This window comes from Seriola lalandi, unplaced genomic scaffold, assembly GCF_002814215.2.
Source record: "Seriola lalandi dorsalis isolate HSWRI2012SDOR001 ecotype SW California unplaced genomic scaffold, Sedor1 jcf7180002054934, whole genome shotgun sequence".
NCBI classification, from domain to species: Eukaryota; Metazoa; Chordata; class Actinopteri; order Carangiformes; family Carangidae; genus Seriola; species Seriola lalandi.
The window spans coordinates 1-27,575 of NW_019525486.1; the positions used below are offsets into that span (position 1 = coordinate 1).

Genomic DNA, 27,575 nt, shown 5'->3' on the forward strand with positions numbered 1-27,575 from the left:
TAGTATAGTAAGGCATAAAAAGTCATAGTATAGTAAGGCATAAAAAGTCCTAAAAAAGTCATAGTATAGTAAGGCATAAAAAGTCATAGTATAGTAAGGCATAAAAAGTCATAAAAAAGTCATAGTATAGTAAGGCATAAAAAGTCATAAAAACGACATAGTATAGTAAGGCACAAAAAGTCATAGTATAGTAAGACATAAAAAGTCATAGTATAGTAAGGCATAAAAAGTCCTAAAAAAGTCATAGTATAGTAAGGCATAAAAAGTCATAGTATAGTAAGGCATAAAAAGTCATAAAAAAGTCATAGTATAGTAAGGCATAAAAAGTCATAAAAACGACATAGTATAGTAATGCATAAAACGTCATGGTATATTAAGGCATAAAAAGTCCTAAAAAAGTCATAGTTTAGTAACGCATAAAAAGTCCTAAAAAAGTCATAGTATAGTAAGGCATAAAAAGTCATAAAAACGACATAGTATAGTAAGGCGTAAAAAAGTCATAGTATAGTAAGGCATAAAAAGTCATAGTATAGTAAGGCATAAAAAGTCCTAAAAAAGTCATAGTATAGTAACGCATAAAAAGTCCTAAAAACGTCATAGTATAGTAAGGCATAAAAAGTCATAAAAACGACGTAGTATAGTAAGGCATAAAAAGTCATAGTATAGTAAGGCATAAAAAGTCATAAAAACGACATAGTATAGTAATGCATAAAAAGTCATGGTATATTAAGCCAAAAAAAGTCCTAAAAAAGTCATAGTATAGTAAGGCATAAAAAGTCATTAAAACGACATAGTATAGTAAGGCGTAAAAACGTCATAGTATAGTAAGACATAAAAAGTCATAGTATAGTAAGGCAAAAAAAGTCATAAAAACGTCATAGTATAGTAACGCATAAAAAGTCCTAAAAACGTCATAGTATAGTAAGGCATAAAAAGTCATAAAAAGTCATAGTATAGTAAGGCAAAAAAAGTCATAAAAACGTCATAGTATAGTAACGCATAAAAAGTCCTAAAAAAGTCATCGTATAGTAAGGCATAAAAAGTCACAAAAAAGACAATGACCCATTAATTTGCTGTGGCCACCAGATTGTGTCACAACAGTTAAATTATTCTTATAGGCTAATTGCATGCTAAGTAAGACTTATACACCTCTCTTTATTCTGAAAACTTGTCTTGAGACAGTGAAGTTGACCTGTACCTTCATTCACAACTGTATTCTATTTTTATTTTGTCAGTTAGTTATTTGTAAAATTCACACATTATTGAATTCATCCATTCATTACATTCTTTTGTACATGTCTCCAGTGGTGTAAATTGTTGAAATGAATGCAGTTGTATGTGAAATAAAATTTTTTATCAAGCTTTGCTTTGGTGATGGTTTTTATGGAGCATGTCTGGTATGAATTTTATCAGTAGCAGCAGAACAGAACAGAAATCACAACACAATGAAGTTTTTCCTTAATTTGTAATTAATCAAAGACTTTCTATGTTGCTTTAATCAACAACAAAAATGATAGAAATGTTTGAATGTGGCTGTCCTTCAACAGTTACAATACAAGCTCTAGAGATAGATACTAGAGTTTGTGCTTTCCTAATTTGTCTTATGTACTTACCAATTTTAATAACAATGAAAACAATTCACGAACGTGACCTGTTAGATTCATCATGAGGTATATGGTAAATACGAAAAAAAAACCATACTCAGTACCATTTAATTACAGAGGGTTTATTTATTAAACACCTTTTGGATGACAACAATTAAGTTATGAATAAAACTACTTTACATGAGCTGTATTACACTGACAACTGCTTCAAAATCTTAACTGTCAATTTTCAGTTCACACTAAAGAGTGCGTGTCGGCCAGCGGGTTTTTCCTCCAGGCAGTGGCCCCTGCTCTGCCACAGCAGCTTTGGGCCGCCTTCCTCTTCCTGTAGGCTCTGGTCCAGGGTACAGGTAGTCCAGTTAGAGGAAGTGGCCGAACATAAGAGGGGAGGACCAACAGCACTGGATGAGGGGCCATGCTGTTCTTCATTTGGAGGAAGGAGGAGGAGGACGCAGACTCCTGCTGGAAGCCCCAGGCTTCTCCTCTGGGACATTGGAGTTAAGGGGCTGTCCTTGTCCCACCTGTACCAATGATAGACCCTTTGTCTGGCCAGCACCTGGAACACACAGACAAACAGACGGTTTTAGGATTTTCAGCTTTCATTAAAAGATAAATCACAGTACAGATTACAACACACCAACACAGCTTTATAACAAACTCTTACCACTGAGTCCTCAATTTAATTCAAGAGCTGGATGTTGGTCTGAGCCATCAACCTCAGGTTGGACAGCACTGCCTCTCTAACGGCCACATAATCCTTGAGAATGAATGACCACCGAGTCCTCATGGTCCCTCCGGACCACGTGGCCACTGGGTGAAGACGGCAGAGCTGGTTGAAAATGGCCTCCACGAGGTGGCTGACACTGGGCCAGTTTGCAGGGCCCGAATTCAGTCCAAGAAGACAGCTGAAAGATAATCATAGAGAGCAGTGTGTGTTAATATAGATCTGATATTCATTAGAGGAAACAGTGATAATTGAAGTGAATCTCACCTCTGGAGACTCTCCTTCCCAGGGCAGCAGGTGTTCTTCCCCATCGCTGCCTTGAACTGTCACCTGGGCTGCCTCTCCTGGTCTCTGGGAGGGAAAACAACTCGCCATTTCTCTGCTCTGTCTGGCAGGTGTTGCCAGGAGCTTAGAAGTACTTGGCACTGGCTGAGGGAAAAGGTTTTAAATCAAAAATGAAGTTTATGTTTGCATGAAATGATGATACACAATATACCTAATCACAAGCTATGAGCACACGCATGTACCTGGGATGAACTGGTTAAGGTGGAAAGTGGTAGGTTGCTGACCACAGCAAGACATGTATACACACATGTACATGCCCTTACAGAAGTTGATCTGCAATAAAGCTATACCTCTATATCCCCATATAGATGATAGCTGAGTCATTCTATGAAACAGGTGCCATTTGGGTGAGATTGATGAGATGCATAAGGCTGTAGGTTGCCGTGTTGTCCATCACTATAGCGATGACACTCAGCCCACTATCACCGCCCACCACATGCTGAACAGTTGTTTCCACAGACTCGGCAGCCAAGGCACCTTCTGATTTGCCTGAAGAAATGGGTGACTTGTATTGTTAGATAACAGTACTCCAACATTACGCTGCTAACGCAGCAAGAGGAAAACTAAACAGTAAAGTTGTGGACTATCCATAAACTGCTGATCCATCAAATTGGTCCTATTATTTTTCTACAGGTACAACATAACAGCCTGGTCTGGTGCACTGACTAACATCCACCTCAGTCCTCTCAACAAAATCATCAGAATGAGCAGCAAAATCATTGGACTAGAGGAAGATTCATCAAGCAGCATTTACAGCAGATGGACTAAGATGAAAGGACTACAAAAAGCTTCAGATGCTACACACACACTACACAACCAATACAGACATCTACCTTCAGGCTGCAGATACAAACATTCATATTCAGGACCAAGCATGTCAAGCATTGTGCATATACATCCATCAAACTCATGAATGCCTGAGTGTTAGCCTGGGGTTTGACCTTACTGACCCCTTTCACATACTACTATTCATATATATGGACAATTTGAAGCACACTTAAACTGTTTTACACTAGCTTAACTGTACTTGTTTGTTGTCTACTTTGTTTTTTTTAATTTTCCAGCCATGTGTTTTGTTTGTACTTACACTTTCACACAAATGAAGTTCCAAACAGATAAATAAAGTTATTTTTAAGTTGAAAGATGCTAAAATGCTAAAGCTGACATGAACTGCAGCTAGTAGTCAAGTGATTTATTGTTAATATAAAAATACTGATTATAGCCACTTTAAACTTTAAAAGTCTTGAGTTAATCTTTTTGTATATGCCCTCTTTCTCATCTATCACTGTGAACAGTCCAGTGGGGTTGATTCAAGGGCATTTTGCCAAAAATCTGGTCACAATTTTTAATCATTATTTTTTCATCGATATTTACTTGCCCTTTTGAGGGAGAAAGCAGTATATAATACAATTTTTGGTTTCTTATTACATTTCAGATTCATTTGTAAGGCATTAATTAGTTAAGCATAAAATGAATCACAGAAACACACTGATGTATAATATAGGAGCCAACCAATTGTTTCCATTTTCATCTGTCTGAAACGAAGATAAAAGGTTTACACACTAGATAACTGAACATTCATCCAGTATCAGTGTCTTTAGTTGACATCACTCGATTTACACTAAGTGGATAGCATCGACATCCAGTAATTGGAAGTGACACTTTTATCCACTACTGTCATTCTATTAGAAAAGAGTCACAGCTCAACAGTTTTTGCTCTTCAGACGCCCTGAACAACTGCAGGTTAAACCGGTCTGAAAGTGAGAAAACATTTTGAGAATCGTTTCATTGATGGTATGACAATCTTTTTTTTGTTTCTATTTTAAAAGCTGCCCTGTCTTCTGACCAAAGGTAATCACATGGTTAATGGTGGATAAAACATAATGGCCACAACAGGCGTAGGCTTAGATTTAAAACTTAATAGTTTGTTTTATTGTTTATCCTCCAATGGTTCATTTTCTGTGCAGTTTGGTGTCTTGCGCTGCTGGTGGCGATTTCATCCAAAGCAGACCTTAAATCTTGATGAGAGAGAGAAACTGTGTCATTTTATTGTCATTTTATTGACAGGATATGAACATTTTTGCTGCTTTATGTCTGTGTTTCAACCTAAAAAAAAATCCACCTCTAGCAAAAAGGCTTTACACCAGAGCTTAACAGTAAGTTAAATCCAGACAATGAATACATATCATGGTGTCCTTATGGTGATTCATCCTTCTCGAACACTTGCCTCAGAGGAGTATTCTAACTCATGGCCAAGGTGGGTGTTTATGCCTCATAAACACGTATCAGTGCCCCTCTGTTTGCGGCCATCTTTACACGGGTCAACCTGCTACTTATGCTTGAGGCCCTGCTATCTGTATCCTCGCCAGCTGTCCAAGGAGATAAGTTATCTAACACTAACTAGAACCTCCAACGTAGCACCTAAAGGCCCACACACACCTCTGTTATGTAAGGCCTCAGTAGCAGAGCATGTGGGCTTTTTTATAATCTCATTTATTTATGCTCAGCACTGTGTCCTTAACCACAGCTCTGTTATTCTGATTATTAGTGTGGATCCTTTATGTTTCCAAAGACAAGGTCTAATCCCATCTTGTGTGAAATGGTGTCTAAATGCGGGTGTTCTGGTTAAGAACTGTTTGCAACATGGCTGTCTGACAGAGGGAGGCTGCATGGCCACTGCAACCATAGCAACGCCGGTGAGAGTCCGACTGGAGCTTTGCTAGTCGCACTTAGAAAACATCAAACGTATTTCTTTTTTAAATCACAGGGGAGGGCGTGCAAACACATCTGCGTCTGCAATCTCACACTTTTGTCTTCTTATATCTATTTTTTACTTTACTCCCCTTCTGTCCGCCTTTGTTAATCTCCTCATCTCCCCCGTCTCTCTTCCACCGTCCCCCTCCTTTCTGTTTTTCTCTCCCCCATCTCTGTACATCTCCCGCTCTCTCCCCTTCTCTCATAAGCCCCTCATTTATCCATCTACATCTCCTTGTCTTTCCCACCTTCATCTATCTGTCCATCTCTCTCCTCCTCGGCTTCCTCATTTTTACCTGCCTTGGCTGAAATGTGCTTGGTCATTTTATATTTCTTTTTTTTTCTCCACCCCGAACGTCTCCTGTTATCTTTTTAATAACCTTGCATCAAAGTGTTATGTGTTTGAGAAGCCGGCAGAAGCAGATGACCTGACTCTACTTGTCTGTTTTTCTGCCTCACCCTTCCTGTCCCTTACAGTTGTCTGTCTTTATCTCTCCCTCGACCCCGTAATAAGCTTTCTCCCCTTTCTATCTCTCTCCGCCTACATCATATTCTTTCTCCCTCTCCCCATTATGTCTCTTTCTCTTGCCTTTCTCTCATCGCCATCTATTTTTCTCTGTCCCCTCTGTCTGACTCCTCACATCTCATTCACTGTCTTTCTCCCTTCCTGTTTTCCCCTCCTCAACTCTGTCTGAATGTCTGCTCTGTCTTTTTTTTCCCCAAAATGCCCCCCCCCCCAACCATCCCCACCCTCCTGTCTGTCCACCTGTAGCAGTATCACCAGCTCAGTGTTGCTGGTATCCATGGCGATGTCGAAAGGGCGTCTTGTCGAACTTGCTGAGGCAGTGGTGGACGTCTGCGCCGTACCTCAGCAGGAGCTCGGCCACCTCCCTGTGGCCGTGCTGAGCTGCCCGGTGCAGCGGCGTCATCTTTAGCATATCTTTTGGCGTTGATGTTGGCGCCGCTCTGCACAGATGCACAGCGCCCCCCGGTGCAGAGAAGAGGAAAGAACACAAGAGAGAGAGGGAGACGAACGGGAAGTGATGAGAACAGATGTCTGTGACTAGGCAGGTAGGAGAGATCAGAGGTATGTGGACACAGGGGCTCCATACAATGATATTTTAGACAACAGTGTTCTTGTCTTTTATGTTTTATATAAAGCAATTTGAATTGCCTTGTTAGCGTTAGGGAAATGTGCTACACAAATAAACTTCCCTTGCCTTTTAACTCTGTAGCAGCAATGTCCCAGTGCATGAAGCCAGGTCTATAAAGAAATGGTTTTCCCAGTTTGATGTCAAAGAACTGGACTGCACAGGGTCCTGACCTCAAACCCCATCAAACACCTGTGGGATTAAGTTCTAGTATTCTAGTAGAGATCTTCTAGTGTTTCATCAGAAAACTCTTCATGCTTGTAAAAAATAAAAAACATGAAGTACTTGCTTTTTTATTATTTATAATTACCTTATTATATTTAATGACAGCAGCCTTTAATGACCCTCCCTCCCTGCGGCCACATGGCGAGGGGTCCTGTCCACCGACACCGGCACGCAGCAGCGCCTCTGAGGTGGGGTGATGACAGCCCAGCTGGAGGAAAAGAGGAGAGAGAAGTTCTACAAAAAAGGAGCAGCTGGAGGTGATTAAAGCTGTAAGAGGATTTTTTGTTATCTTTATCCAGGGAGATTTCACTTGACATTAAGTTTTTTTTTTTTTTTCATACAGTGCCAACAACTCCACGGTTGGTATTTACACAGTTATTTGCAATCCCACCTCGCAGCTGCTGAGTTAAACACAGCAAAGGCTCCACGGTGAAACTGATTGTGGTTGATGAAGAAGGAGGAATTTCTAGTTCGTTCATGTTACAGTTAGAAACAGACTTGTGCTATAATTTCTCTGACTTTTCAGGCTGCTGCTGCGTTAGTCATGGATACCAAGGAGCATTAAAAGAGCATTGTATGAGTCAAGCTCACCTCTGTATAATGCAATTTGAAAGCCTCTTCTGACGGAGCCCTCTGTCTGGTAAACGCCTATCAGACTCAGAAGTTGTAACAGGAGTCTTGAAGTACTCACCTTTGTCAGATACATTTAGGCCCCAAACTTCTCTTTCACTGCAGTGATTTCTGTCATCACATGACATAACAACCTCCACATCTCTGAGTCTCCTCTAATGCAGCGCTCACACTGTGCCAGACAAACTGTAAACACAAACAGTTTTTCAGTGACTACAAGCAGGACGTGATGCGGGAGTTCTCTATCTCATACACTGCGGCACACGAGACAGGTAATCCACCAGTGTTGCGGGAACAGGAATCTAAATTATCCTCTTTTATATTCACACTGTAGTCTTTACTCAGGAAGAGAGAGAGACAAATCAAACCATCATTCACGCTTGATTTAGAATTCATACATATGAATGATCTGCGATGCGGTTGTTTTAATAAATTAACAAGATGAAAGCTGCAATTTCTCTGCTTATTTAAAAATGCAGACATCATGATTGAGAACATGGCATAAATCCACTAAATCCTGTGCCCTTTAACACTGTGACTACTCCTCTATGTAAATGTTTTCAAATGTGATATATTCTACAGACAGACCGCGACTCTGAATATGATTCATTTTGACACACTTCAATCTGTCATCTGTCGTTATGCAGGCGAGACAGGTGGCGTCAGGGAGCATCAGGGGGAAGAGGACATTCAATAAAACTACATTCGTGGCGTGCAGTGTGCCTGCGAGCAGTAAATTATAAATGAACGTTATATATAGATATGATAAGACTCAGAGGAAGCGTCAGTGTAGTTATTTAATGTAAGCTTGTATGTTTAAAATAATTATGAATTATTTAAAACGATGGTTCTTTGATTATTTTAATGATTAAAGAGTATGTAAAACACTTATTTTATCAGCTTGGATGCCAAATCAATGTATTAGAAATAAGGATTATGATTTTTTTTAAAATAAGTAAAGACACTGATGCTTGGTAGTTTTAAAAACAGCTCATGAGTGCAACAGATGTTTATGAAAACAAATTATGTTCTGCAACTACTGGAATCTGAGTGCCTGTGTAAAATATATTTATAGTGCAGCTGAAACAATAAGCTGATTGATCAGTTAGTCAATGGATGGATGGGTGGATATTTTGGTAATTGATTAATGATTAATCATTGAAGTCATTTTTAAGTTGTGAGGTTTTATTAGTCTTAAGTGAATGAAAATTTTTTGGGATTTGATGACATCACCTATTTTAGGAAAATTCTAATATATATATATAATTATTATTTTCTGATATTTTATAGACTAAACGATCAGTTGATCAAAAACTGTCAGATTCATAGATAAATGAAAAAATTGTTAGTTGCAGCCCCAGACTATAGTTCAATAGGTTTCAGACATGTGGCACAGTATATATACCGTATATACTGTATAATGACAGCAGCCTACCGTATATACTGTATATACGGTATATATACAGTATAATGTGTATTATATATATTTAGTGTGATAAAAATATACAGTAGATGTGCAAATAAACAGTTTACAGTAAAAACTGAGTATCTGAGTGTTGCTTTTTCCTTCAAGTGTCTGCTCAGGATTTCTTTTACTTTGTCTTATCTTTCTAGCTCAATATATGAGGCCTCAGCTTTACTGTCGCACTGCCGCTGCACCATGTCCAACACATGCCTGTATTATACCTCCATGGTCCAACATGAAAATAATGGCTGACAATCTCTGGTTCTTAGTAGCAGATGAGCGTTCACGCTCATTTTATCATGGATTAGCTTGAAGATTATTTTGTAATTAACCCATATCAACCTCACCCAGTCTGTTGTGAGCGGAGCCCCATTGGCCATCAGGGCTCTGACATCATCATTCTGTCTGGTCTGCGCCGCCTCCAGCAGCAGCCGCTTCCTGAGATGCTCCAGTGACATCTGCTGACTGGGAGGAGAAACAACACAGAGAAACACAACATGGTCAAACAAGGTGAGAAATTTCAACTGAGCACAAGCTGATATGGCCAGTGGCGGTTCTAGCTTGTATGGTGCCCTGAGCAAATACCCCCTTCAGCCCCCCTGCCCCAGCTATAACTAAAGACACACTAACTTTTACATCAAATCACTGCAGTGTGTCTGAAAACATTTCTGTAAATTTCTATAATAATATTCTTGTGATATTATTCCTGAAAACAAACCATTAATACATCAGATCTTTCTGAAAAATATATGTTAAAGTTCTTAAATATTCTGATATTATTCCTGTTAATACGATAAAATATTACTGAAAATATTCTTGTAACAAATGATCATAACTTTTAAAAATAAATTATCCGCCATTGGGTGAGGACAGGTAGGATAATAATAATAATGACAATGATAATAATAATAATAATAATAATAATAATCATAATAATGATTATTATTATATTTTATTCAGTCAGAATTGCTCTGAAACGAATGAACTGTATGTTTATGATTGTTATATGATTATTATTATTATGTTTCATTGCAACTGATGTTTTTCTGGACTCTTGCTTCATGTTTGCTGGTTTTACTCTGTGTGTCCATAAGAATGTGAGTTCTCATGTTGTGTAGATGTGTAATTTAATAAAAGACTTTGAAATCTGAGTTAAGTGATTTGATTATACATTCTATCATTCAGGTGTCCAAAAGAAAACACGATCTGTCTATTTAAGCAATATCACCTATCACCTCACCTGAAGATGTCATATTATCCACGCCTGTTTCATTCCCATAATCCTCCTCTGACGACCATACATCATTTCATTCAAATGCTATTTCTGGAAATATATTCATCTTTACGTTGCAAAGTTTTTTTTTTACAATCCAAGATAGATAATGACCGTTAACATAACGCTAATTAACGGTTAATAGAACACCTGTAAAGCGCAGTGATACATGTAGTTAAAAGTCCCAGTGCTGCTATAGGCCTACTCTCAATCAGCACTCATGGAGTTTCTCTTGTCCAATCAAATTACTTGGTCGGAACTAACTGTTGTATAAAATAAATTACTCTTATTACCCTTATTACAGTATTATAGCGGGAGAACTATATGCTTTCTACAGAATGAAGATAGGAACAGCAATAGACGTGATAATATCAACTTCATTTTTAACGAATAGCTTAATATACGTTTTGCTTTTCGAAGAAAATAGAAAGCAAGTCTAGTTGCACTACTGACTACATTTCCAACAAATCCGCGCGCCACGTATTGGGGGCTACGTCACTTACGCGTCTTACTTCCGGTTGAAGTGTAAATGGATACATGACACAGTTGTTTGGGAGGAAAGCTTTCTTCTGGAAAACCGTTAACGTCCACCAAACTACCGACGAGGTTTGGACATCGTAACGGCTGATAGCGCCGTCTAAAGTCGGCCGCGATGGAGGCGGTCCCCCGGATGCCGATGATCTGGCTGGATTTGAAGGAGGCAGGAGAGTTCCAGTTCAGCCCGTCCGTCAGGCAGGTGAGCTGGGTGGGGAATGGAGCAACAGGGCTGAGGTCGAAAGTCAACCACGCAGGGATTATGGACGAGTGGATAACCTAATCAAGAAGCTAACGTTAGCCACCGGTCAAACTAGCCAGTAGCTGTCACTGGTCTGGGATAGAATTTTCCAGAACGGGTAGCTAGGATCTGACTGGCAAATCCCCCTGACCACCGCCTTTTGTTTGCTAATGTTAGCATCCTGCTAGCTAAATAATAAGCTAGAACCCCAAGTCGAAGTTCGTAATTAGCTCTAAACCAAGTGGCTAACTCCTAGAAATGAACCAAACTACTCTGCGCTGAAGTCATAGATACGCACTGTTAAAAATTAGGCGCCTCGCTCCTCACGGCCCGGTCAGACTGCCGACGTGAACATAATAAACAGTGATCTCATTGTCACATGCACCTGAACGCAGCAGCTTCTTCACATGCCAAAGGAGACAAGACAACGGATATACATACAAATATATAAAGGATATGTTATCTATAACATATTTTATTATTCTGTTATTTACATTCATTGGGAAATATACAACGCAGTCACTAAGTTACACCTGTTACAATACTGCTGGTGATGAACAGGTTTTAATAGATACATAACCATACGCAACCAATACATTGGGGACAATAAAGTGAACATAAAATTTATGACTCTTTATTGACTGCTTTCAAATTGTTCCATAGAGAAAATTCCTTCATGTGTGTTTGAAGGGTGCACAAAAGAAGTATAAGCCATGATATGTAGGGCTGCAACTAATAATTACTTTCATTTCCATAAAATCTCAGAAAAAAGTGCCTGTTAGAATTTCCCACAGCCCAAGGTGGCGTCCTCAGATGTCTTGTTTTGTCTCACCAACAATCAAAAACTATATATTATTAATATTTTGTTTACTTTTATGTACAAGAAAGAAAAACATAACATATTTAAGCTGGAATGAGGAATGGATGTTTAGTATTTTTGCTTAAAGAATGACCAAAACAATGAAAGTCACTGTTGAATTTCAAAACACAAAGTCATTGCTCATTGTGATGCATAGTGATTTCTCACGTAATTAAAAACATCACCTATTTTCAAGCTCACGTGTCTGATATTTGCAAGAAAGAAAATTATGTTTCAAATGCTTCTTGTGTTTTAAAATTTTTAATCTGGTGATCTATTTTCCAGCTCCTTCCTGGAGCAGATAAAAACAGATCTTTGCCCTCTTTGGTTACTGTAATTTCTGTCAGTAATACTCTGTATTTTGCAATGGACTGTCTACATCAGCACCTTCATTCAAAAATGCTGTCTGTCTTGTGTGAAAAATATTGCTAACTGACATGGTGGTGGTATAATTTTAAATTAATTCAGATTTTGGAACAAGTTAAAGTATAATATGTGAGAAAATAATGTTGCGTTCCTTATTGGCTAATTTCACTCAGTTAATCATTTAAGACTGTCTCTAAATTGGCTACAGTTTCATGTGTTTACCTCAGACAAAAGGTAGAACAGCTCATATTTGTCTTGTGGAAGTCAAAGCGGGACAATGCCTGTCCTGTTGCTGTGTCATTGAGCATCTCTCCTGAAGCCCTGTGACCTTCCTGCCTCCATGATTTCATTATAAAACAGAAAGAGATGGACTAGTAAGAGAATCAGTATGTCTGCAGGGCTGTTTACCTCCTGACCTCACATTAAGTCGCTTGTTTTCAATCATAAAGACATTTGAAGGGAAATGTTAAAAATTTTGGACATTTTGCCTTTATTCCAGCAGGACAGTGAGAGATAGGCAGGAAAGTCAGAGAGGGGGGATGATATGCAGCAAAGGGCTGCGGTTGGGATTAAATCCATGTGGTACGTGCTCTACCTGGTGAGCCACCGAGGCGCCCCCAAAACCTATATTTTCTAGGCAGTCATCCTGCATGATGTATGTTTTTAAATATGATTCTATTAAAGCCAAACATATTAAAACATATTTTGCCAGTCTGGATTTTGTTTTTACCTAAACAGCCTTTTTTCAGCATGAGCAAGTAAGGAACAGGATTTTTTAAAATGCACCATGTTAACCTGCTTGTTCTTGCTGTCTCCTCTCGGCTAGTTCATCTTGAAGAACTATGGAGAGAATCCGGACAACTACAATGAACAGCTGAAGAAACTGGAGACAATGCGGCAGGTAGGCCATGTCCAAAACGTCTCCAGATTCAGCAGAAATATTTTCCGACCTGTTTGTCATTATGTGGAATTCCTTTAAAGCTGCTTGTGAATGTAGTTGAAGTTATTCCACTGTCTAACATCCACTAAGAAACGACAAACAAGAGGCTCGGTTCATTCTCATGTGTAACAGCTACAAGTCCACCTGTGTAAGAGGAAATGTGAACACTTTCAAAATGCTTTTTCAGTTATTTGTTGATTTACTTATAGTGAGGAAAAGTCAGGACGACGAAAGTGGGAATTTAACAGTTGACACAAACTGTTTCACAGGAAACAAGGGCCTCAAACTGTGAAGAAATCATGCAAAGATCTATAGAACTATACAGAGTTTATCACATATATAATATCCACCCTAAGTAAATCAGAATCCAGCTTCACAACTACAGAACCTGCTCTCAAATAAGATGCAGCTGAGCTCATCAGAGATGAGGATGTAATCATAAGAGTTTGTGGTTTGTCTTTACTCTGTCGGTTTCCTGTGGGACACACTAATGGAGTCAAATGTTGCTGTCTAACAGCTGAGGGATATCTGTTGGTGTCAGTTTGCACATCCATCCAAGATCTGATCCCAGTGAAGACTCGAGTCCACATGACGACTAAAAATGAGCTCATCAAGAAAATAATCAGTTCTTAACATTACACGACGTACAGATGAGTCGGGTCACGGTGTGTTTCCAGATGTGGTGATTTGTGTAGCTTCAGTGGTGAAGAGCAGCCGATCAAGCACAGAGTCTGTGTCTGTTCCACAGAGCGCAGTGAATGTGACGAGGGATTTCGAGGGATGCAGTACACTGAGGAAGTACTTCGGCCAGCTGCATTACCTCCAGAGCCGAGTTCCCATGGGAGCGAGCCAGGAGGCTGCTGTACCCATCTCATGGTAGTAACACACACACACACACACACACACACACACACACACATACACACACACACACAGAGGTAGATAACAGAGGCAGGACTGAGCATTCACACACACGCCAGTCCTCCTGCAGTCTGATCTATTGTTTGCCTACACTCCAGAGGGTTGGAGCTTATTTTAGAATTCCAGTCACTGCGGTTTCATCTGGATAAAAATGTCAGTTCAGTGCCCTAAATGATAATGTAGAGAGGTGGACAAAATAACAACACAGTAAAATATCTAATAATCACAGATGCTCTGTAATATGCCCTTTTTAAATTTTTGTTTTTGTGCAGGACTGAAATTTTCTCTGGAAAAACAGTCACACATGATGACATCAGCTATGAGCAAGCCTGCATCCTCTACAATCTTGGTGAGTGATGTCACCTAGAGCAACATATAGGCGCTCATCAAAGCAGATAAACGTATTTATCTTTGCAGGATATCCTGTAAAAAGACTGGGTGATGGGTGAGACCACTCAGACTCTTGCCTTGTTTCACTTGAAAAAGTGAAAAAGTGTTAACTGAGCCTCTGTCTCTGGATTCTCTGTAGGGGCCCTGCACTCCATGTTGGGAGCCATGGATAACAGGGTGTCTGAGGAGGTAAGACACACATGTATATACAAAACAAACACAATCATGTACCGTATGTGATATACGTAGTCCCACTGACTATCTGCCTTGGTTTCAGGGGATGAAGGTGTCGTGTACCCACTTCCAGTGCTCTGCCGGGGCATTCTCCTACCTGAGAGATCATTTCAGCCACAACTTCAGTGTGGACATGAGCCACCAGATCCTTAACCTCAACATCAACCTTATGCTGGTAGGTTACACATACTGTATGTAGATACAGTACACACACGCACGCACGCACGCACGCACGCACGCATGCTTGCTCGCTCGCTCATTGGAAAATCAACCAGTGTCTACTTCCCAGGGCCAGGCTCAGGAGTGTCTTCTGGAAAAGTCCATGTTGGACAACAGGAAGAGTTTCCTGGTTGCACGCATCAGCGCTCAGGTCAGTGTCTTATCATTATATTTCCATCACATTTAATAACATCATATCAATCAATAATTCAAATATTAGAAGGTATAAGTGTGGCTGTGGCGCTGCAGGTGGTGGATTACTACAAAGAGGCCTGCAGGGCTCTGGAGAACTCGGAGACAGCCTCCATGCTGGGAAAGATCCAGAAGGACTGGAAGAAACTGGTTCAGATGAAAATCTACTACTTTGCTGCTATTGCACATGTGAGTCTAATGGCAGAGAGGCACTCAGACACACGCACACACCCAACTGTGTGTGTCTGTGTGCGTGTGGTAATTCCGTGCATGTATGATTGTGTGTGTGTGTTGGAATTTGATTACTCAGATGCACACACAGACACAAAACACATTTCCTCCTTTCTCTGACTTGTTTTTCTCTCAACAGCTCCATATGGGAAAACAGGCTGAGGAGCAGCAGAAGTACGGAGAGCGGGTAGGACCAGATTTCACACTCAGGATTTTTATTACATCTGCTATCAGGTTGCTGTGGCTTTGATCTGTGTGTTTTTCACTATTGGTTGCCGCATAATTCAAAATAGAAATGAACAGTTCCTCCAGGAATTTGTGAAGAATTAACACAAATTCAATTTTTCCTTGAATATAATTCAATTCAGAACCACTTTTACAAATCAGTGTCAAATAAAAATCAAGTCTCAATCACCACAAATAAACTTCCTTCTAACTTTCGGTGATGGTGACTTTTCTGTCCTCTCAGGCTCTTACCTCCAGTGGTTCCACCATTTTTAAAGGAATAGGTGGGCATTTAGGGAAACCTGAGACTTATTTGATTTCTCGTCTGTACGCTAATTATAAAGCAAGAATGAGCAGGCAGTTAGCTTAGCTTAAAGCTCTGGCTCTGTCCAATGGTAAAGAATATAGTTGTTGCCAGTCTGTTTGCTAAGCTAGTGGCATCAGTTTTAGCCTCTAAATCTTGACAAGGAAGGGAATAAGTATATTTCCTAAAATGTCAAACTGTTTTTCTCTCTGACAGTACTACACAGCATGTTGGAAGTACTAAGGTTACCTTATAGACTAAATTCAGGGTGAAGAAATTACATACGCACATTCAACTTCCTGCTACAGAACAGGATAGCAGTTACTGAGTTTACTGTTTCAGTTATAGCACACTACTTTTCCTTCAGCTAAATGTCTCAAAAATAATGTTTCACCTCTGTCTGGCTCAATCCAGTTTTCCACTCGGCTCCATTTCTTTCTTTTTCCAACAGTTGGCGTACCTGCAGAGCTCCATGGATAAACTCAGTGAAGCCATCAAGCTGGCCAAGGTACAACAGCACGTACTTCCCTGTAACACAAGATGAAATCATTTTAATGTCACTACAACCAGTCGTGGTGTGTGTTTTCCACTTGTGTTATAAACTGATAAGCTCTCCTTTTCCTTTTCTTGGTACAACCAGGGTCAACCTGACAGTGTGCAAGAGGCCTTGAGATTCACCATGGATGTTATCGGTGGAAAGTGAGCAAAAAGTCCTGTGTCACAGTTGTTGGTATTTTCATGTAGTTTCGCTGGTGTCTTATAGAAGAAACGTACAGTATGTGAAAAATGTTGTCTTTAAACTTTCACCTCCAGGTTTAATTCAGCCAAAAAGGACAACGACTTCATCTATCATGAGACGGTTCCCTCTCTGGAGACTCTGGCCTCAGTCAAAGGTAACAAGAAGCTTTACTGCATTCACTCGCTTTGTTTATGCAAAGCTGCATTTGCATGTTGCAGTATGTGTCTGCTGAGTGATGTGTGTAGCCCTTTGTGTGTGAGACAGTTTTCTTGAATAATAAGCCACTGATTTGGTTTTAAAATGTCTGAAAATACTGAAAAAATGCAAATCACCAATATCCAGTCCAAGCTGATGTACTCAAGTGACTGTATTGTTATTTCTGTCCAAATCCCAAAAATAGTCAGTGTAAAATTATAGAAGATGAAGGAAACCAGGAAATATTCACAGTTGAAAAGCTGAAGCCAGTGATTTCTTTCTTTTCTTAAAGAAATGAATTACACAAATAATCGATTGTCAAAATTGTTGTAGAATCATTTGTAGAATAAAAAGTCAGTTGACTTATCGCTTCAATTGATTACTTCTGATTACTCACATTCAAAATACTGCAGTGAGACAGGCTGACTAAAACTGGCTGCATGCTGTGCTATAAAAATAAACTAACTCACTAACTAACAGCTGTTCCTTTCTCATGCTGTCGATTGTGATCGCTCCTGTTCTGATGATCTGTGTAATTCTGTCGATAAAATCAAGCTTGTCTGTTACTGTCCCAGTAATACCAACAACTCTGTGCTGCCCCACCCCCCCCAACCCCCCAGGTGCACCACTGGTGAAAGCTCTACCAGTCAACCCCACCGACCCCAGCGTCACTGGACCAGACCTGTTTGCCAAGTTGGTGCCAATGGCTGCTCATGAAGCCTCTTCTCTGTACAGGTAGGCACTCTCAGTGGATGCTGAGTTCGTATTAGACAAGTTTGTGTTCATTTAGCCTTTCATGCTTAAAGATAGTTTATCAATGTCTATCGGTTAAAGTTATGTTTGTGTTCTTCCAGTGAGGAGAAGGCCAAGCTGCTGAGGGACGTCATGGTCAAGATAGAAAGCAAGAATGAGACACTAGAGTGAGTACATGAGTGTGTGGGGCTGAGATCAAATTTATGACTTTATATATTTAAGATTGCAAGCTTTTAAAAAAAATCCAACCTACCAACCAAAGAGTTTACTATTAATCTATAAGAATCTCAGGTAATGGTCAGGTCCTGTTTGAGGACATGTCGGACATGTCAGTAGCCACAAACCTGTGCTGTTACCTAGGTATGAAGACGAATGCGCTTATGTCATTTGATCCTTGGAACTGGATCCGTAGTGTAACCTTAGTGCCACTGAAACGCTGCAATGTGCTGTACAAATTGCAAATTATGGACCTGTCACTTTTTATAAGAAGCAAACCTAAGTAAAGATATTTTATACCATTAATTAAGTGATGATTACCTGTAGCAGTTTTGTCTACAAATGGTGACTTCCACCAGTCTCAGGTTCACAAGAAGATCACTGGACATCTTGGTACAGCAAAACTTAAAACTGATACCAAAAGTGTCTAGTACAGGACTGATGGGAATAGATTTTTATTTTACCAGAAGCTGAACCAGTGTGAGCTGACTGGTTTCGTCTCCTCCTGCAGACAGTTCATGGACTCTCTGGGCTTGGAGCCGGAGTCTGTGGACAACCTGGACATGTACAGTCACATCCCTCCGGTCCTGATGGAGAAATGTGCTGCGCTCAGCGTTCGACCTGACACCGTCAAGAGCCTCATCCAGTCTATGCAGGGTAAGAAGTGTATGAAACATTTACTGCTCCAGACTGTTGAATACACTCATTCAAAGTTTTGGTTTTATAGACATTTTTTGTTTGTGTTTGGCTCTGTGGCACTTTGCCGTGTGCGTCTGTAAATAATGCCCGTCACATCCCTGCCTGTGCAGTGCTCTCGGGCGTCTTCACTGATGTGGAGTCTTCACTGAAGGAGATCAGGGACGTCCTGGAGGCAGACGAGGCCGGCGTGCGAGCCCTCCAGGAGGTCGGCGGCCCCGCTGCTGGCGAGATGCACCCAGCGGCGCAGGGTCAGGCTCTGGCTGAGATCCGCAGGGACCTGGAGAAGTACATGGAGGCCCACGAAAAGGCCAGTTTCACCAACACGGAGCTCCACCGGGCCATGAACCTGCACATCAGCAACCTGCGTCTGCTGGGGGGGCCGCTGGAGAGTCTGAGAGAGGCCCTGCCCCGGCCCCAGCTCAGTGAAGGTGAGGGCGTGTTTGATGAATGAATGAAAGTTTTTCAGGCTTGATGTTATTATCATATTTAAATCAAATAAGTAAAAGAATAAGAACAAATCAAAGGGCCAGAAAACATCAATAAAAGGCTTTTGAGAATAACCAGAAATGACATGTTTACAAAACATTGATTTTATCTCATATTGTTCTAACTTGTGAATGTAACGACATGTAGAGGAAGTAGCAGGGCTGCAGTGTATGAAGCGGATCCTGGGGAAGGTCCAGGAAATGAGGGAACAGAGAAGCTCTTTGGAGAAACAGCTCCGCGACCTCATCCAGCAGGACGACATCACCTCCACCCTCGTCACCACTGAGCGGGCCGACATGAAGGTAACCTGTTACAGTGATTAAAGGAGGATCTGCCCACTTAAACCGCACCAGTCAATGTTTGTTCTGTGTTATCTTGAGGATGAATTTTCAATAGCTTTCCAAGCATTAACTGTGAGATCTCCTTTCAGCGTATATTTGAGGACCAGCTGAAGAAGTACGAGCAGGTGAAGGTGTACATTGACCAGAACCTGGCGGCTCAGGAGAACATCCTGAAGGCTCTGACGGAGGCAAATGTTCAGTACGCCTCAGTTCGCAAGGGCCTGAGTCAGACCGAGCAGCAGTGGAACAGCACGGTCCAGGGACTGGTGGGCTCGTACGAGGCCTACGAGGACCTGATGAAGAAGTCACAGGAAGGGAAGGAGTTCTACGATGACCTGGAGGCCAAAGCGTCCCGTCTGCTGGAGAGAGCCAAGGCCCTGTGTCAGACGAGGGCAGAGGAGAGGAAGCCCGTCCTGGAAAAGTAAGGGGGACATGAAATAATAAAGGTCCAATAATGGTACAAATGACGAAACTTATGTTTTAATCCCTGATTTTCTTACTGTACCTCTTAATTGTTTGTCTCATCCTCAGAGAGACCCAGAAAAAGCCCCCAGCACGGCCCACAGCGGCTAAACCCTCCCTGAAGCCAAAGGCTCCAGATGCAGACTCTGCCTGCTCCAGCCTGGAGGACCCGGAGCTGGCCCAGCTCAGTGCAGCCATCTTGGCCTTGGGGGGTGACCTACCTGAGGAGCTCCGCAGCCTCCCCCCTGACATGTCAGCCCTCCCCACCACTCGTATGCCCGGTCCTGAAGCCTTCATCCCTCCTGGTGCTAACCTGGCCAGCAGCAGCTCTCTGCCTTGGCCCGGTGCTCCAGCTGCTGGTCTTCCTCGCTTCCCCGCCAACCTGCCGCCTCCAGAACTTCTGGCACGGATAGCTCAGTTTCCTACTTCAGGGGCTCTAGCAGCACAGGGGCCCCTGCCACGAGGGCCCCTCCCTCAGATGACTCCACAGATGCCTCCACAAATGCCACCCCAGGCAGCGGTGTCAGGCTATCGGCCACCCCCTCCTCAGGCTCCACAACCTGGCCCTGTTGCCCCGACACCAGTCCGGCCTTCAACCACCACTGTGGACAGCATCCAGGCCCCCATCCCCAGCTACGCCCCCACACCACACCACCCTGTCCCACCTGCAGCCTCAGCGGGCTACACTGTGCCCCCACAGATGGGGGCCTATCCTCAGTTTATGCCCCAACCAGGGATGCCCATTCGAGGCCCACGGCAAACTGCTGCGCCCCAACCTCAGCAGCAGAAGCACCCCCAGCAGTACCCCCAGCCCCTCCCTCAGGGTTACCAGCCTGGACCAAGGGCTCTTCCCGGCCCTCACCCTCACCCTCCCCAGCAAGCCTACCCCCATGGATATATGCCCCCACAGCCTGGTGTTCCTCCCCAGTACCAACAGGCATTCCCTGGGCAGCTGCAGCCTCACCAACAAAATGGCTTTCAGCCTCGGATACCCCAGGGCTATCAGACTCCACAGGGCTTTGTGCCCCAGCAGCACCCCCAGATGATGCCGGGCTCCATGCCAAGGCCCCCTCAGGTCCAGATGCCCCCTCATGCTGCGCACCCACAAATGCCCTCAACGTCTCAGCCAGCTCCCCCTGTATCTCAGCCCTACCTGCCCCATCCCAGCCAACAGATGCCCCCCGGACTCCCTCACCAACACATGTTGCCCCCCAATGCCCAGCAGATTCCGCCCCACCCACAGATGCAGATACCAGGTGGTCCCAGAGCACAGATGCCCCCAACAAGTCAGCCAATGCCTCCAGTCTCACAGAACTACATGCCCCCCACTAGCCAGCCCATTCACCCCACCCTGCACCCACAGGTGCCTCCTGCCTCACAACCTCATATGGTCCCTGGTCCTCAGGTCCACCTGCCAAGGGGCCCTATGCCCCAAATGCCCCCCGGTGCTTTACCCCAGCAGCACCACCCCCACCCTGGACAGCCCCCTGTACCAAACATGCCCCAGCAGCCCATGCGGATGCCCAGCCAACCCCAGGCTCAGCCCCCTCACTCTGGGGGAGTGTGCTACCCAGGAGGGCCTCCAATGATGCCCCAGCAGCCCCTGGCACCACAGCCCGCGGCTCCCCAACAGCCTCAGGCCCCTCTCCCCATGACCCATCCTCAACCCTCTACTATGTACCCTTCAGCTCCAGGACCAAACATACCTCCAAGTGCCCCGCAGCAGCCCACCTCCATGGGCCCACATGGTCCTCACGTCCCCCCAACACAGCACATGATGCAGCCCTCAGCTGGAGGTCCTTCAACGGCTCAAGCACCCAACGCGGTCCCTCCTTCCCCGTCTCCTTCCCCCTCTCCGTCCCCCTCTCCAGGTTCTACCTCTCTAGGGCTGAACCCTCAGCAGAGACCCACACCAACCCCCACCCCCGGAGGCACAGCCCAACCCACTCTTCCCTCTCCCTCTACTGTCTCTCCCTCCACGTCGCTTTTTCAACGGCAGAACTCCAGCACAGACGACCTCCTCTCGTCGAGCCCAGAGAGCCAACCAGGAGGCACCAAGGCCCCCACCAACGTCCTCCAGCCAACTAAAGCCGACCCGCAGGATGGCGAGCGTCGAAAGAAGAGCTCACAGGGAGTTCTCTTGATCCAGGGCGACCCTTACCAAGCTCCGGAGCGTGTCGCCCGGCTTCACAGTGAACTGGAACGTTACAGAGCCCAAGTCGACTCCCTGGAGCACCCCTCGGAGACCGAGGGTGGCCTGTCGGTGCTGGACGCCCGCTGGAAAGAGCTGCAGGACCAGCAGGAGAAGGACGCCCGCCAGCTCTCCATCGCCATCGCCCGCTGCTACACCATGAAAAACCGTCACCAGGATGTCATGCCCTACGACCTCAACCGCGTGGTACTGCAATCGGGCAAAGACGACTACATCAACGCCAGCTACGTGGAGGACCTGTCGCCATACTGCCCGCGCCTTATCGCCACACAGGCTCCGCTCACCGGCACGGCCGCAGACTTCTGGCTGATGGTGTATGAGCAGAAGGTGTCACTGATAGTCATGCTGGTTTCAGAGCCGGAGCTGGATAAGGTACTGAGTTTACTTTAGTTTAGTTTACACAGTGATTTAACATAGAAAATTCACATGGATTTCTATAAACTTTTAGTCTTAGATTTCTTCGAATTTGTTTTCTCTTACATTTTCTTACATCATCTCTAATGTGTTATTGCATCAGTGAAAAACATGCAGACATAATACTGAAAATTGTTTGGTTTGTATGAGGATCACACATTGATAACCAGTTAGTTTTTATCAAGTATTGTTTGATAACAGCTCCTACAGAAACCCACTCCACCCACAGTTCATCTAATTTACCTCTCTGTGTTTTTAATGTTGTCTTCTCCTTCTCTCTCCAGGGAAAAGTTCTGCGCTACTTCCCAACAGAGCGCGGCCAGCAGCTCTCTCAGGGACCAATCACACTCAGCCTGACCACGCAGAAGACGACGCCGACGCACGTGGAGCGCATGATCAGCCTGCAGTACCGCGACCAAAGCCTGAAGCGCACCGTCGTCCACCTCCAGTTCACCTCCTGGCCCGAGCTGTAAGTCACTAGTTCCTGTGAAGTAACAAACGACTCTGATCATGTTTGAGGTCAAAGAGGTTCGACTCATCGTTTCTCCATGTTTCTCGTCAGCGGTCTTCCTGACAGCAAGAGCAACCTGCTGCGATTCATCCAGGAGGTTCATGGACACTACCTCCACCAGAGGCCCTTACACACACCTGTCGTGGTGCACTGCAGGTGAGTGTGTGTGTGTGTGTGTGCGCCATGAAGTCTGGCATAGTATATATTTAAAACAGAGGTTAAAACCAGCCTGCAGCCCATTGATGTTTAAGGTGCAAGTAGCTGGTTGGTTTATTCTACAAGCGTCTTGAGGAGCAAGTGGTGAACTTAGGGATTTATGTGTCAGTTTGTGCCCTGTCTCTAATGCAATTTAATAGCACTGGCATATCGCAAATGATGTCAAGTTTAACAACACATTTATAATATGGTCAAAGCTGTGGCGATAAGTCTAAAAGAGCGAGGTGCAGGGATCCAGATGGGTCATTAAGAAGGTTATAAAGGCCTGTCAGCAAAAATAATTAAAAGTTTGGTTTTACTCCAAGTCACTAGAAATGAATCCATTCAAATGTACCATAATTAGTTGTAATGAGGTTTCAGTCTCACTGCTGTAATCTATAGACAGTTTAATACTAAGCCTGCAGCTGATCCTCCGGTGTTCAGTGTTGTTCAAGTTCACACTTCACAGGAGCTGGGGTCAAAGTTCAGTTCACACAGATTCAAATCAACTAGTTTCAGTCATTTCTTTGGTTTTAGTTTTAATGAGCTGCTCAGAGCGGCTCATTAAAAACTACCCATCCGTCCCCAGGCCCCAATCACTGCCACATTACTGTAGACTACTGTAGAGTCACAGGTAGAAGATACTTCTGAAAGCCAGGAAAAACCAATGTGACTAAATGTTTCACCACTTAAACAATGTGTCACAAGTCAAAACAGATCAAATGTCATTCAGCTCTGCAGCTTTTTTTATCATGCAGAAAGTATAAAAGAAGAAGGTGCAGTAAAGGTATAGTTGCAGTGAAATTTTATTTAACCTGTATAAAAATAACATTACAGATTACAGACTGGTAGCGGCTCCACCACTGGATTCATTACAGTCTCTTCCTGAAACACGTGCTGTGATTTCAGTGCTGCAGAGACCACGATGTAGAGAAAGGAAAAAAAAAAAGACCAGGGAGTCAGCAAACAGCTCTGTGGTGCATCGCTGCCACCCTGTGGTGTGTGAGTGTCGTGGACTATCACGAGAGGTTGCCAACAGAAATGTTTACTTCACCAGAAACAAGAGCACGTTCACAACGCAACGCAACGCAATGATACGAGTTCCTCCGACAACTGGTCTCAACCCAGAAACGCCTGCATTAAACTCAGTGGCCAACACAGGAGTAATTGGTGGGAAGATTTCAGCTTCATTTCTTGTAACACTGTTTTGTACCTTTTTGACTTTTACCTTTTTTAATGAATAAAGTCAATTAGTTAATAAAGTCAAAGTGTTCACAGCAACGTTACAGCATGAGGCTAATGACACTAAATGTGCCACAAATCAGAATTAAACAGTTATAAAATTACAAATACATTTCTTATACAATAATATAGAAGATTTGATCCAGAATGAACCTAAACACCTTGAACAAAGCAAAAATACCTAAAATCTAGTAAATCAATAAGATCTTATTCTTGCACTGTCCATAAGCTTTCATAAGAATCAAACGCTTCCATACATTATGTAGTTTGCAGATTTCAGTGCACCAGTGGGTTTTGTTACTTGATATTCACCTTACCTCCTCAGTGATGCGGTAGGTGCTACAGGGTCAGTGTGATTAATCAGGCTGTACGTTTTTCTGCCTCAGCTCGGGCGTCGGACGCACCGGCGCCTTCTGTCTGCTGTACGCCGCTCTGCAGGAGCTGGAGGCGGGAAACGGGATCCCAGACCTCCCACTGCTGGTGAAGAAGATGAGGCAACAGAGGAAGAACATGCTGCAGGAGAAGGTCAGATACACAGAAATCTGCTGTTGTGTTTGAGGGTAATGTGTGATTCATGTTAGTTTTCATACTCCAGATGTTCAGCAGATGAGGCTCACTCGCCTACATTTTTAATTTGATTTGCATTTCCAAGATGTCCCGTTTCCCACATGATATGAATAATAATTTAGAGATAGTGTTAATAAGGTGACTGCAGTGTGTTGAGACACCTTGTGCTGATAACACAGCTGCTCTGTCACAGATGAATCCTGCGGTTGTCTTGCTGTAAAAATAACAACACACACAATAAAATTAACATTACATATAAAACACATAATGAACTGAAACACCTGCTGCGATGAATGTGTCGTCACTGAACTTCCTCCTCCGCGTCTCGTCTCCAGCTCCACCTGAAGTTCTGCTATGAGGCCGTGTTGAAACACGCCGAGCACGTCCTGCAGCGCCACGGCATCACTACTGCCACCTGCAGCAAGAACACCAACTCTGCAGCCACAAAGGTTTGTCACTCTTCTGGTCCAGAACTCATTCCAGGTGCACTAGACAGTTAAATAGCTTTAGTGACACTGGGGTTTGGACTCGCCAGCGTCTGCTGCAAGTGTGTACTCTGAAAACTCACCACAAAGTGTTGTTTGAGAACTGAACTGACCCTCAGTGTCCCAGTGATCCAGTGAAATGTTCCATGTGATCTTGTAAAGTCAGGAGATATCATGTACTTACCTTCCTGTGCTTATGTTCAGGTGCTGGTAGAATGAAAAGTCAGTAATGGAAGCTGGACAGTTTGTTGTTATTAATAGTCTGGACATGCATGTTGTTAATTACAGGTAAATGGAACTGGAACAAATTTCATTATCAATTCATTTTGACACTTTTATTTATTTTATATATCAAATATTTTACCCTTAATTCAAGCTAACAAAACATCTGGAACAGATGTGGCTATTGATTTTTTTCCACACAAATATTCCAATGTTATGAGCACCACCAACAAAACATTACATTGTAGACGATCATTTCAAATCATAGTCACCTAAATCCAGAAACTAAAATGTTTTTTGTAATTTGTGTTAACCTTTAACCCTTTGATGTTATACTTTACACATGTAATTGAAAATGTCGACTGTTAGGAAGAAGTAGAAACAGAATGGAGCAGTAGAATGACCATAGTGTAGTGTTTGAATCTTTGTTCCCTGGTAGCTCCAGTCTCTTTAACCGTTTCCATCTGAGCTTTGATGTTGAATGTATTTGCTTCCGTTCTGCTCACCTGATTGTTCCAAAGGAATTCTACGAGTTCTGGTCTGATGAGGTACTGCTGTCACTTCAGTAGTAGTTCATTTCCCTGAGTGTCTCTTCTGTCTTGTTTTTTTTTAATCTGAACATTTCTCTCTTCTCTGCGCCGTCTCCCTGCAGCCTTACTTGAGACAGGAGTCCCAGCAGGATATCGTCCTCGGCGGCGACATGCCAATCAGCTCCATCCAAGCCACCATCGCCAAGCTCAGCATCCGGCCGCCCAGCGCCACAGACCCGGCCATGGAGGCCCAGTGTGGCCTGGAGGAGCAGGTCGGCACCTTCTTACCTGACCTCGACTCTCTGGGCGACATCCAGCCGCTCCAGGACCCCTGTCACCCTACAGACGCCCAGCCTCCTTCCTCCTTCAGCCCGCCTCTCTCCTCCCCTGCCCACTCTCCACCCCCACCCAACGGCCTGGATGCCGTCTCCCCTTCCCCTCCAGCAGCCAACCACCAGCCGGTCCCAGAGGCTGCGCCGAGCATCAGCCCGCCTCCTGCTTCCTCTGCTCCTGCTCCTTCGTCTCTGGAGCTGCTGGCTTCGCTGACGCCCGAGGCCTTCTCCATGGAGGGAGGAGGGAAAGGGAAGCAGCGGGTCACCAAACAGAGCTTCCTGCAGCCGGCAGAGGGTCAGGGTCTCCACGGGACTCGAGAGGAAAAAGGTGACGACCCGCTCAGTAGCCTGGACCCACTCTGGAGCCTCAACAAGCACTGAGACGAGTCCACGGCACGCTGCCTTTGTCTCACTCCACCACCAGGCGTCGCGGAGGCCTGTAGCTTTCTAATCTCGCTTTTAAGAAAAAAAACACGCTGAATCCTGGGAAAGCTGGTGACGTGTTAGCGGTGTAGATTACCAAGATGTGCCTGGTGGCAGATGGTAGGGGTTCAATTTTGAAGTTTGGTGAATTTCCACTGAAACACAAACACACTCGCTTCTCCTTCCATCACCGGCGGCTTCTGGGACCAGATCACTATGCACTCGTCTCGTATCCGTTCATTCCTCCTGTCGCTTTTCTGCTGCTTTTCTTTACATGTATGTGATGGATGGAACTTGTTCTGCACTTCTAGCACCAGATCTGGGCACGACAACAACAACAAAAAAACTCCCAGCATGCACTCCATTATCACAGCCTCGTCAAGGCATCACCAGGTAGTGACGATGTTCGGCTGCTCCCTTCTGCGCTGGTCTGCGATCGTTTTAATGTCTGCAATAACGGATGAGTGGAGCTGAAGCAGACAGGCTGAAGGAGCTGGGTGGAGCTATTTTTTAAGACACAAAAAAAAAACCACACACCCCCCCAATTCAATCAGTGCGTGTACTCAGTCGTCATGGTAACACCGAGCATCATACAAATCAGCACGTCTTAACAAGTTTGATTATTTTTCTTCGTCTGTAACACTGTAAATATCTTAAATAAAGTTAGTATTCCAAAAATAAAAAAATGTCACTAATCATTCATTATTGTAAAAAAGATCAAATA

The 27,575-nt window shown here is 43.5% G+C and overlaps 2 protein-coding genes across 3 annotated transcripts; one reads left to right on the forward strand and one right to left on the reverse strand.

The window, feature by feature from the left end:
* Positions 1-1,710: 1,710 nt before the first annotated feature.
* Positions 1,711-10,805, reverse strand: LOC111644525 (uncharacterized). 2 transcript variants are annotated; one of them, XR_015436236.1, is made up of 8 exons: positions 10,675-10,805; positions 9,246-9,363; positions 7,495-7,619; positions 6,889-7,011; positions 6,194-6,393; positions 2,596-4,691; positions 2,269-2,509; positions 1,711-2,160 (listed from the first exon to the last, which is right to left on the reverse strand). XR_015436236.1 is itself a non-coding variant. In XM_087170201.1 (7 exons), the coding sequence occupies exons 2-4, from the start codon at positions 9,354-9,356 to the stop codon at positions 6,205-6,207; spliced, it is 423 nt and encodes a 140-aa protein (XP_087026327.1). In that variant the 5' UTR covers positions 9,357-9,363; positions 10,675-10,805; the 3' UTR covers positions 1,711-2,160; positions 2,269-2,509; positions 2,596-4,691; positions 6,194-6,204. The 2 variants fall into 2 exon arrangements, 1 of the variants encoding a protein (XP_087026327.1); XM_087170201.1 differs by lacking the exon at positions 7,495-7,619.
* ptpn23a (protein tyrosine phosphatase, non-receptor type 23, a) lies at positions 10,769-27,537 on the forward strand. The gene is made up of 24 exons (XM_023393422.2): positions 10,769-10,907; positions 12,998-13,072; positions 13,860-13,987; positions 14,305-14,381; positions 14,562-14,611; positions 14,700-14,831; positions 14,946-15,026; positions 15,125-15,256; positions 15,438-15,485; positions 16,279-16,335; positions 16,468-16,526; positions 16,641-16,720; positions 17,382-17,496; positions 17,616-17,681; positions 18,242-18,387; positions 18,540-18,857; positions 19,063-19,217; positions 19,346-19,677; positions 19,788-22,302; positions 22,629-22,813; positions 22,907-23,011; positions 24,679-24,817; positions 25,195-25,308; positions 26,219-27,537. Exons 1-24 carry the CDS (start codon positions 10,824-10,826, stop codon positions 26,807-26,809), a joined length of 5,784 nt encoding a protein of 1,927 aa, XP_023249190.1. The 5' UTR covers positions 10,769-10,823; the 3' UTR covers positions 26,810-27,537.
* The last annotated feature ends 38 nt before the right edge of the window (positions 27,538-27,575 follow it).